The sequence below is a fragment of the Vipera ursinii genome, assembly GCF_947247035.1.
Source record: "Vipera ursinii genome assembly, chromosome: Z".
In the NCBI taxonomy this organism is placed as follows: domain Eukaryota; kingdom Metazoa; phylum Chordata; class Lepidosauria; order Squamata; family Viperidae; genus Vipera; species Vipera ursinii.
In genome coordinates this window covers 22,144,964-22,156,584 of record NC_139517.1, presented here as the reverse complement: position 1 = coordinate 22,156,584, position 11,621 = coordinate 22,144,964, and the positions used below count along the sequence as shown (strand labels likewise).

The 11,621-nt window shown below is 38.7% G+C and overlaps 1 protein-coding gene across 1 annotated transcript; it reads left to right on the top strand.

The window, feature by feature from the left end:
* The first annotated feature begins 6,754 nt into the window (after positions 1–6,754).
* LOC310650014 (uncharacterized protein) lies at positions 6,755–11,362 on the top strand. The gene is made up of 3 exons (XM_083378849.1): positions 6,755–7,619; positions 8,791–8,920; positions 9,281–11,362. The coding sequence occupies exons 1-3, from the start codon at positions 6,786–6,788 to the stop codon at positions 9,769–9,771; spliced, it is 1,455 nt and encodes a 484-aa protein (XP_083234975.1). The 5' UTR covers positions 6,755–6,785; the 3' UTR covers positions 9,772–11,362.
* Positions 11,363–11,621: the final 259 nt, after the last annotated feature.

Sequence of the window (11,621 nt, the reverse complement as noted above, 5' to 3'; positions counted from 1 at the left end):
CATCCCAGGTCAGTAGCTGGGACCTAACTTAGGGGAGATATGTTCTAAAATAGGGCTCCCCAAACCCCGGTGTGTGGACCAGCTCTGGTCTGCGGCATGCAAGAAACCGGTCCGTGCAAACAAGCAAAGCCCCATCTGCGGGATGCAGGCAGTGCATGAAATCAGGCCCCCTCTGGTCTGCAGAAAAACCTCCACAGAACTAGTCCCTGGTGCTCAAAAGGTTAGGGACCTCTGTTCTAAAACATCCAGAGGCACCATGGTTCATGAGAAGTGGTTTTTTTTCTTAATAATGCTATTCCCTCTCTCCTGGGAATCCTGCCACCTCTTATGAAAGATATCCAAAATGAATCTGATGGCTGCAGTTAATGCCTTGCTTCCTCAAAAATCACTTCCTCCACCCATATGCAAACAACCAGGAAAGAAAACTGCTTCTGAGCAGTTTGTTCAAAAAACTACAGGACGCTGATCTTGGACTTCTTTTTATTATCAGAACTGAAGGTCTAAACAACAAATAATTTCTGGCCCAAAATACTATATTTTCAGAGAGTCCTTTGAAGTTGATGGCTTTTCTTCCAGGATTTCTTCTTCCTTTTTCACTTTGTAGTCCAACCTATAATGGCTGGATTTCCAATGCCTATTCTACTACTGACGGAGCCAAACTCTGCTTAGCTTTTCTGAGATCAGCCAAGGTCAACTAGGCACTGTCAATTGCCATTAAATCTGCTCTTAAAGGTACAGCGACAGATTAAATTTGAAAAAATGGCCATCTTAAAAACAAACAAAAATCCTTTAAGGGAGGATTCCCTAAAACAGAATTTCACAGCATTTAGGAAAATTAACTGTCTTAATAGAAATACTCAGGCTTTTTGGATGAAACAAAATGGGATACAACAAAAGCAAGGAGTGGGTAACAAACCTCTTTAAAAGGTCCAACCAGGCTCCTCACAGTAAGCTAAAAATGAGGTTAACCTTTTCAGGATGCAACTTCAGGGTTACGTGAGCCGAGCTCGGTGGTTCACAGATTAGTTTATTAGTGCGCTACACAAACACGAGGCAACCTGCATAAACTTGGTATGCGAATTATATTCCAATGTATATTTCCAAAATGCACAATAACAGTATAATCAAGTATTGTAGCTAATCCCTGTCTTCTTCTTCTCCGGTGCCCTCACCCAAAATTCACTCTTAAAACTCTTTACACCCGAATTCTCTTAAGAGGATTCCCTAACGAGACGGAGGGATCTAGGACCCTGAAGGCGCTGCCCCTTTCACTCGTTGTCACCTTACTTTCCACTGTGAAGATTTGCTCGCAGCACCGGGAGCTGCTTTTCTGCACAGAAAGCCTCAATGCCGGCAATAAACGAATAAGCACCTGAGGGTGGAAAAAGAAAAAAAAAGAAAAGGGGGGGAAAGCTCCCAACATTTCCAAAATACCTTCCCGTTGCAATGCATCGCTGCAGTCAATTTCTACATTTTTTGGGATGATTAGGGGGAAGGACTTCCCGGGTCAGGGGGAAGTGGCTTCCGGGCAGCTTTGAGCCCCGGCACCTTTTTTTTTTTTTAAATTTGGAAATTATCCGCTGGCAGAAGCTCAAGGGAAATAGCCTGCGGCATCCTTGGCCAAAGTTGCATTACCAGGATTCCTTATTTGAAACCATGGTCGCGAATCTTACTGGGATTGGTGTTTAGTGCACGCTGCTGGGCAGAACTTAATTTCAGCCAGGGCTCGACAAAGGTATAGTTCTTCCCTCCGGAGCTGCTCCATCAGCTGTAACGCCGTAGGTGAAGGTCTTAGGTTAAGGGATCTGGTCGCTTCTCGTTTTAGACTAGAGATCTCTGCCTGACTTCTGTGCAACCTGCAAACTGGCTGGGAAAGGGAAGGAGGAAGCAAATTGGGGAAGGGTCTAACTAGTCTGCTGACATAGTAAATGTGTGCTAGTTTAAAAAGTCCACTGTTGGCTTGGAAGATGAGTTGGGAGAAGGACCTTGTCAGAGTTGTTAACATTAGGGAAAGGGGGATCTTGGGGCAGGAGTGATCAGAAGTATTGTTCAGGAGTTCTGTACTGTTCAGGGTTTTTTTTTTAATCTTCCTCCTAATAATCAATGGGCGGAGCAGATAATACTCCTCCTAGATCGCAGCTTCAGTCCGGCTCTTAGACAAATATAACCTGCGTTGTTTTCCGGGAACTAAACTTATTTGAAGGCAACGAGCCTTGCTCCTCAGTACTGTACACAGGCTTAGGATGGAGGTGAAAAAGTAAAATAAGTGGAATTAAAGGCTGGAGATCCAGGGGGCTGTGATAAAACATATTTTTGAATGCCAGATTAATTTATTTTGATTTTTAAAGTGCAGATTCTATCTAGTGCCTACATAGAAGTAATCTGTATTGTTTCAGTAGGTTTTGTAAGGGCATCTAGGGTTATGGCTTTATTACATCAGCGGAAGATACACATTTATTACCCAGATTTATATACTGCCCCATCCCAAGACATTCTTTCTCAAACACGCTCATATTCCATTCCACCGCAAAGGATAGTCCTAGCATCTTTTGTATCCTAAATGTTTTAAATCTAGATCAGGTTAGGGCAGCTTGGCCTCTGTATGTTTTATTAATCTAATTTTGAGGGAATTTACTTAAGAAAATATCCCAGAAGAAGGCAATGATGATGAACCACATTTATACTGTTGCCAAGAGAACTTTTATGGATGTATTAACACATTTCCATAGAATCAGTTCTATCCAAAGGGGCCTTAATCCTAAATTGCTTTATCATTGCAATCTAAACCTGTCCTTGAGCCAAGTTGTTTGACTCCATTTGTTTGAGTCATCTGGGACAGTCTGTTAACAACTGTGTTTTGCACAGTAATTAGCCCATCACATTTCTTTCAGCCTGTTGTGTGAAATCAACCACTGTGATCAGTTTGATATTTGTACCCAGAAAATTGGATTAAATTCATTATGGTTCAGTTAACCATGGCTTGAACATGAATGTAATAATGTCTTTAATGTTACCTTCAGATAAACATCACCCTTAAAAGCTTTTACAAGCAAATAAGTTTCAGTGACAGTAAAACTTCTACTGAAGAGACATTTCAAATCTTCATGTCGGCCTGAAATCAACTAGAAATGCTTTTCCTATTTCCCTGTTGAGAAGAGTAATTTCAATCCTTTTTCTCTCTCTAGGAACATTATATTCTGTAGGTGTTATTTATAATGCTCCTGAGCACATTCTTTTTACTGGATCAGTTTGATCCAACTGCAAGCTTATATATTTTTGAAAAATGGAGGTACTAGATTCTGTGGCTATAGAATGGTGCATCATATTAAAATGATGTGCGTGTATTTATAAAGATGTTTATTGGGCAGACTTCTGGAAAAAGATGGAGCCAGTCAGTCTGGATAGCTAATGGCTTGCTTTTGTGAAGTTAATGCTCTGTTATGGGCTGGGCTTTTGTTTGCAAGCACACCAATGGCATGCATACTAACAGTTTCCCACTGTTTGTGGGAAATCTAAAATGGGTTGAGACCATATGGGTGCAATGAGGCCCAGTCAGTTGCACAACCTTGTTAATCTGAGCATGCTCTGAGATGGTTGGGGGTGGGTGGGATTCACGAATAACAAGTTCAAGAAAGTGAGGGCTGCAAAGGCAGGAGTCAACTAAGTCTTTGGGGAATCTGAAAGTTTTAAAAAACTGACATCAAGTAAAGCATTTGGAGTGGGCAAGCAGGCACATGCTGGACTGAATCTGCAGTTTTTGGTTGGCAAGGCTGGATGAGTAGAAGACTCAAAACTAGTAAGATTTCTTTTTTCTCTCTCTCTCCTCCTTCCTCTCTATCTATCCTGGCATTGTATTTGCACTTGAAAATATTTTTGTTTATTTGAAACATTAGAAATCTTATTCCATGAATATCTTGAGTATTCCTCAGTTAGCGAAAATGCTCTTTGAAACAATGAATTTGTTTGCAGAGAATTTAATATTGGTATGGTGGTCTAAAGTCCCTATTAAAGAAATTTAGATACTTCTAAGAATCACTTAGACCCTGATGTATTCCAGCTTTCTAAGGATTTTGATCCTTCTCCAACCAGCAAGCAAGAAAAATTTGGAATGATTGATTGATTGATTGATTGATAGCAAGGCATAAATTCATAAATCCTAAATTTACTTTTGACCAGTATTGCATGCTTAGATTTTTCTTGTACATGGTGGGGATGTTTGCCTAGTGGTCTAATCTTTTCACATAAACCAATTTTGGGAGCAGTATCTATACAAAAATGGTAAATGTGACAGGAAATGTATCTTTGTTACATTTCTACTAATGGCTATTTATGATCTGTAAATTGAGATTTAACATAATTCTTGGAACTGCCTTGCTGGTCAGCCTGAACAGAAAACCTTCCTTCCACTTGTCACATATTATAAAAGGAGTACATCTGGTTGATATTTTAAAAATGCCACCTCCAATGTTTCTTTTTTAAACAACGATCTCGGGATAACAGATAAAGCTGGCATATTTTTAATGGGGGTAGCTAAAAATACTATTACTGTATTTTTGTTTAAATATGATTGATTGCATTATATATGTTCAATGAATATATGTCTTCTATTTTTTATTGTTAGAACTTATAGTAGTTAATTCTACCATGATTTCATACCACTGAATTACCACACTAAAAAAATCTGGTCAGTTCCTATGTGCAATTTTTGGTACATATTGGAAAAGTTTTGGTGTTTCTTGGCTCAATGCCCAGTGCATCATTCAGCCAGTAGAATTCAGAGCTGATCTAATGGCAAAGACAATACTGTACATAGTCTCTTGTTTCAGTTTGGAGTAATTTTGAGAATGAATTTGTATTTCTGTTATCTTCTTTTATTTAGAAAAAAATAAGGAATCTAGAAGAGGGAAGCTGGAAAAATGCCCTCTAGTAAGTTCTTTAGTTAACCTTTAATGGCAACCCTTCTTTGGTTGGAAGTTTATTTCAAACTATTTTATAATTTTCTTCAATGTTCCAGATTTGGCTAATCAGTCCCAATCTGAGCTAGGGACAAATAAGGGCCATTTGGCTTGGGTTTCATCTTTTAATTTTTATGATTGTTGAAGACTTTAAATGTTTAAAGTGGTCTAGTCCTCTCTGAATCTCAGAGATAATCTGGAGGAACATTGTAGAGTCTTAAAATGGTGGCTTGAACCAACTGCTCTAAATGTCAGATATATAATCTTCTGTAATTTTTATGTTTTGGATTTCAACTTCCATCAACTTCCAACCTTGAGCAATATAACTTAAATAACTACTGAATATAAGAACAGCCCCACTGAATAAGACAAAGGCCTATCTTAGTCGAGCATTTTTTTTAAATTACAACTAGATGGTCCAATAATGCTCAGAAGCAAGATATTCTCATGTAGTTGGTATTTGGAGTCATGCTGCCCTAAAGACAACACTGAGTTTTCTAGATGATAGACCTGAAAACATTTGGTCCCCCTTTTAAACTATTCAAGATTTTGACCATCATCACAACTTAGAATAATCAATTTTAGAAAGGTCCAGGCCAAAACTGCTGGAGGATGTAAAACTTCCAGCCCACAGCCTGGTACAACAGTCTAACATAAATTATGATCAGTTATAAATGAGCTGGCTTCAAAGCATGAATTATAAAACTATGTAAAGTAACATATGAAAGTAATAATAGTTTAAACCATTCCTTTCCCGTCCTTTATGCCAGTCAAATTTAGACTTTACCCTTCCCTGATTAATTGGCTTTCTTCTTTCTCTTCCATGTCATGCTTAGTTCAGTTCTTGAGATACTGTAACATAGAAAGTATTACATTTAATAAATGGGAATATCATTTAAAGGGGAAAATTGAGTTCTTACACAGTGTATTACAAGTGTGACCAGATCATTGCAAATTGAAGCATTTCAGGGTGCTTGTCAAGGAAAGGTTTTGTGAAGTTTACAATCTGAAGAAAACTATGAACCTCATCGTGTATATTTCTGGAAGAAATTTATTTATCTTGTCTCTTATTTTTTATAAGTAACTCAAAGTGAAAGTAACTAGTACTATCTTCTCCTCCTATTTTCCCAACAATAATCCTGTGAGATCAGTTCAGGTGAGAGAGTGACTGGCCCAAGTCACACTTTCACGTGTGGCTTTCATGCCAAGGGCAGGACTAAAATTCACTCTCCTGTCTTCTAGGGCTAGCTGTGTTACTGAATTCAAATAAATATACAAAGGATTGCAGTTTTAATAGCTGAACAGATTACTTCAAGCAAAATATCCTGCTTTCTCCAGTTTATCTAGGAGAAAATCTAGGAGAAAAGTCCTATAACGCAGTTATTTTACTAATAATTAATTTAAATAATTTTTAATGCAGCTTGGTCAGTTTGGAAACAGCAATAGGCACATGAAATGTGTTATTTATTTTTCAAATACTAGCTTTATGTACCCTTTTGTAACCTGCCTCTGTACTCATAGCTAGTTTTCTTTTAATGTTATAGTTATAGATCCTATTGGCCAATCAACTCTTGATTTGCGCTGGTAGAATGCAATATCTTTATGGATAGGTGTCCCCAATTGACATATTAAAATAGGTAGTTCAATTGTAACTTGTTTTTTTTTTAAAAAAAAACCTGTGTTCATATTCCTCTTTGTTGTATCATTGTCTCTCCCTCTAGCTTGAGACCCAAATCACTCAAGGAATTTCTCCACTTGATAGTGTCTCCAGCTGGCAGACCAGTTATTGGAAGCTTCAGCAGAAGCCTACATAAACTCCAAATCCAAAGAATGAGGAGGAAAATAGCAGCAAAGCGGAATATGGTAGCCCAGTACTTCCAGTGTCAGACACCATTCGAACAACGAATGCAACCATTGGTGAAAATGGAAAAAGAACCAGACCCAGCAGGCTCTGATTCATTAGGAATGTCAGAAGCCTCCGTAAGAACATATCGTATTGTACCGGTAGGAACAGGAGGAGGAGGAAGTCTCCGGCTAGTAACACCACAGCAAACCAGGAATGAACGACTAGAGGCACCCCAACGCTGGGAAATCCAAGGGCAAGAATTGCCAACTCCAGAACTTACCCCAGTCCAATCACCTGCATGGCGGAATCTGCAAGTACCAGAACTCACCTTAACAGAAGACATTGAGACCTACTTAACTACTTTTGAGGATGTGGCTGAGGCCTGCAAATGGCCAAGGGAACAGTGGGTGACTCGGCTAGTGCCAGCCCTCAACGGAGCTGCTCTTCAGGCCTACAACAGCTTGGATCCCAGAGAAAGTGGGGATTATGGGAAAGTAAAAGCTGCAATCTTACGAGAAGATACTGTCAGTCTGGAAAGACAGAGGCAGCATTTCAGGCATTTCCGTTACCAGGAGGCTGAAGGGCCCCGTGAAGTCTGTTCTCGTCTGCGGGGGCTCTGCCATCGTTGGTTGGAACCGGAGAGCCGCACCAAGGAACAGATTGTAGAGTTGTTGATCCTAGAACAATTTCTGACTGTCTTGCCTGAGGAAATGCAGGAATGGGTTCAGGAATATCGTCCAAAGACCTGCATTCAGGCAGTAACCTTGGCAGAACATTTTCTTCTGAAGCAGCAAGACAGTGAGAGATGGGATCAACAGGTGAGCACTTTCCAGGATGAAACCTGGGAGCTTATGTCCTAACATGCAATTAGAGTTTTAAATCACTTTTAACAGCACCAGCTTCTGCCTACACTCATGGTAGTATCCAGGAATAGGGGGGGAAACCTACCTACCTTTAGGGAGCTGGTTGTTGCTGAAGCTCTGTCTCTCTCTTTTTTTTAGTTTTTACTATTTTATTTAGTAGTGCCCAGTTCCCATGAGGAGAAACTTCCTCTTTTGGGTATTTTTTTTAAAATAGACTCTACAAGCAGCTCAAAGTGTGGGTCAGTTCTGATGTACATAATAGAAATGGTCACATTCCACAAAGGCCATTTGACCACCTATTTCACAGGCAAGTGTTTATTTGATAACATCTCTGTCAAAATAATGTCCTGTGCCAAAAGATTAATACTATGTTCATTTTAATTGCTTAAAAAGGTGCTTACTTTGTTTATATAGTATTCTTTAAAGTATAATGAAAGTGATTTCTGAAACCATCCATGAAAAGTCATTGCACTGAGCTGAAATTGAGTCCTTATTGCTTTTTAGATTTTCTGTTTGCTCACACAGAGAAAACAACTTGAAAGTGAGGAAGCAACACCGGGGAGCATTTGTTCTTTTACATTGTTTAACCACACAAATGTTGACACCCCTCTCCTTCACCAAAAAAAATGTTTCCCATCTTTAAAGCAGAGCAGCATTCTGAGAGAACCTGAATGATTTAAATGAATATCAGCTGATGCAGGCAGCTGTATATACTATTAAAATTCACAGAAACAGTACCAGAAGACTCTTGGAGAGATCCAAGTTTATCTCAAGCAAGTGTGAATTTTGAACTACCAGAAATAAAAGATCTATACATTTTGCAAGGTGCAGCAGTTGGGAACATCCAGCATCTAGCCGAGAATTGACTTTGTCTGGTTAGGATTTAGTGAGTCCCAGATTAAAGTTAAAGACAGCACACGTAAAGTGCTTTTTCCTGGATTGACAGCTATTACAGTCACATTTGAATCTATCTTACACCACTGGCTTCCCTAGACACTAAACATGATTGAAAATGTTTCTCATGTGTTGCTGTTTTCCTACTTGCATTCTATCTTTCCCTGACAATATTGCATCCCTCTGCTTGGTGTATTCCTTTGCCTTGAATGGTGTCTAACTGCTGTTTCAGGTGCTAGGGCCATATATGCTTGAGGAGTCTGTGAATTTGCCAGAAAGTGAGCAAGTTGTCTCAGATACCCGTCAGACGGTGCTTTGCAGAGAAAATAAGGACGAGCTGAATGAGAATGCCTCCTTAGCAGGTAAGGATTTTTGAGACTCCAAGTATCTTGGGTCAACTCTGATAATATAGTCATTTAGTTAGGGATTATGGGATTGAAACAGAGTATCTGAAGGGACCAAATTGGGCCAGAGAATCACTCTGAACTAACAAGATCCAAGTTCAAATAACTCTTCAGCCATAAACCTCTGGTCTTCTACTCCATTTTATCATATCTTATTTTGCAAAGTTGTTATGGAATTACAATGGCTGCCAATATATATATTGTAACTATATATACTGTAACTAAATAATGTGTTTGTCTTCTTGCAAAAGTGAAGACTCTGAAACTGTAATGTATAGTTACATAAATAGTAATAACTTTTTTTCTTTTTTAATCTAGCAGGTGATGAAATGCAGACTAAAAATGAGGGAGAGTATCTGTTGCAGGAAAGTTCAAAAAGACAGAGAAATCGCCTTGCTCCCAATTTGCAAGCAACTCCCTTTGCTCACCAGACACCCAACAGTCAGCTAGCTTTGAAAAAACAGCCCTTGCACAAACAAGAAGCGCTTTTCCCTTGCCCCGAATGTGGGAAGAACTTCTCACGTAAATCCACCCTCACCAGACACCGGAGAGTACACACAGGAGTCAAGCCCCATCAGTGCACCGAATGTGGGAAAAGATTCTTGCACAAATTCAACCTGGTGAACCACATGAGGACCCATGTGCGAGAAGAATCAAGCCGTTGTTCACTTTGTGGGAAAAATACAAAGCGGAATTCAGTGCAAGGGAGCCAAGAGCGAAAGGCTGGGTGTTGTGAATGCACAGGCAGTTTGGAAGTACAGTACAGTGTGGAGCAGACAGTGCAGGACACGGGTGAATCCTTTAATTGACTTGAATCCTAGGGAGAAACAGTATAGCTGACTTGAACGTGCAAAGAAGTTTTTAGGAAATAACTCTAAATCAGGGAAATGTTCTGTGCCCGGGAGTATTCTAGAAGCCAGAACCATTTTCTGAGGACAGGCCAGTTACCCTGAATATTGGTCAAAGCGAAAATGCCTTCGGTAGCTCAGTTCACATATTGAATGTTTTGTTATTTGTTAATTTCTAAAATCATCCAGGGGAAGGGAAGAGGGAAAAGCAACAAAGTTCTAACCTAATGATAATGGAAATATTTTCTTCTTGACACAACAGTCAGAAAGAGAAAGCTAGACAATCACACAGCCAAAGCTAGTGGAAATTCACCCCTAGCCCCTCCCCAGAAATCAAAATGTGATTGACCATAGAAATGTGCAAAATGCTTCCAGGTCAGTACACTTTGATATCTGAATATACTGAAAGCTGTCTGATCTTTCAATGAGTTTCAAGAGTGGGCCATCCCTTGTATTCTCAGAAGAGATGTTCTCATATCAGAATGGAACATTTCAAGGATGGAATGGTTTAATTTCAAAATGTTTTGCACACTCAGTTAAAGAGCTTCTATTTAATTAAACTGCTCAGATATTGAAATTGGATACAGAATTTATTTCATAAATATCAATTTCGCAAATGTCCCAAACAATAAAAATCTTGCTTTCAAGTTGATCAGTCATGTTCTTAAGTGCAAAAATGTCTTTATTTGCTCATGCATAAAAATCATATGGACAGATGCGTATCCAGTCATATACTAACTAATTAATTATGTATCAGATTTTTACAAATTTGGGTAAACTTCTAGATAATGTATAACGGAATGTCACCTTGAAGGCCTTCAATCCTGTGCCTCTTTCATGGAGATCTTGAAAATCCTGTATTTGAAACTGTGATAGAGATGTGGACTGTTCTGTTGATTTGTCAATTTTTTCTGTGTTCCCTTTTTTTAACAGTGCCTCAATGAGGGATGGTAAAATTCACAATAATATTTGGGTTCATTGGAACTTTTCTATTAGGACTTTTTCTCCTAGAATTTGTTTTCCTAAACGTAAAATTGTTTTCCCAAAATAATTACAGAGTCAAGTTAAAAGCTAAAGAATTACCTGGTTTAGCAGACATCCTGGTCAGAGTTACAAGGGATTTGATTTAACTTATCTGAATTACATCTCTTGGAGAAGCTGGCCACATTTCCAGGGAAATTTGCAGTTTGTGTTTGTCAGACTATAGTTCTCAGTAGCACATGGCAAACTTTTGAAATGGTGACTTTAAAAAGTGATTTGGGTAAGAACTGAGGAATCTTGTGTTTTTCAAGATGGGACAAAAATCCAATTGTGTTGTAAGTAGAGGTTTTCTAATTTCATCATCTGGCTGTTTGTAAATCCCTCTCAAGCACATCATAAGTATTTCAGGGTCTTCTAACACTACCAATTTTAATCCCTCTAACACTGTTGATATACCAAAACTGCATGTTTGGAATTTTGCAATGGTTATAGCTGCACATGTAAATGTTAGGGTTTTTTAAGAGAAAAAAAGTTTTTGTAATTTTTTATTAAAGCTTTATTTTTTTCTAGTTTGCACATTAAAAGGAGTTTAATGTTGTAATCAGAATTTATAGTTCTTCATTTCTCACTTAGCTGGGAGTTGATAATTTTGTTAATTTGTAGTATAGCTATAAACCCATAGTTTTGATTTTTAAAATGTGCTTCAGAGCAAGCAAGTCTATGAATATATTAGCCATATGAAATACTTTGGGCACTGAATCACCTGCAAGCTCTGGCTTGTAACCCAAATGAAGCCACTGGCAGTGGATCTAAACATTTCATAAGACACT

Coding starts and splice junctions, on each gene's coding strand:
- LOC310650014 (XM_083378849.1), top strand. CDS start 6,786: ATGAGGAGGAAAATAGCAGCAAAGCGGAATATGGTAGCCCAGTACTTC. Junction 7,620..8,790: donor GTGAGAGATGGGATCAACAG/GTGAGCACTTTC, acceptor CTGCTGTTTCAG/GTGCTAGGGCCATATATGCT. Junction 8,921..9,280: donor TGAGAATGCCTCCTTAGCAG/GTAAGGATTTTT, acceptor TTTTTAATCTAG/CAGGTGATGAAATGCAGACT.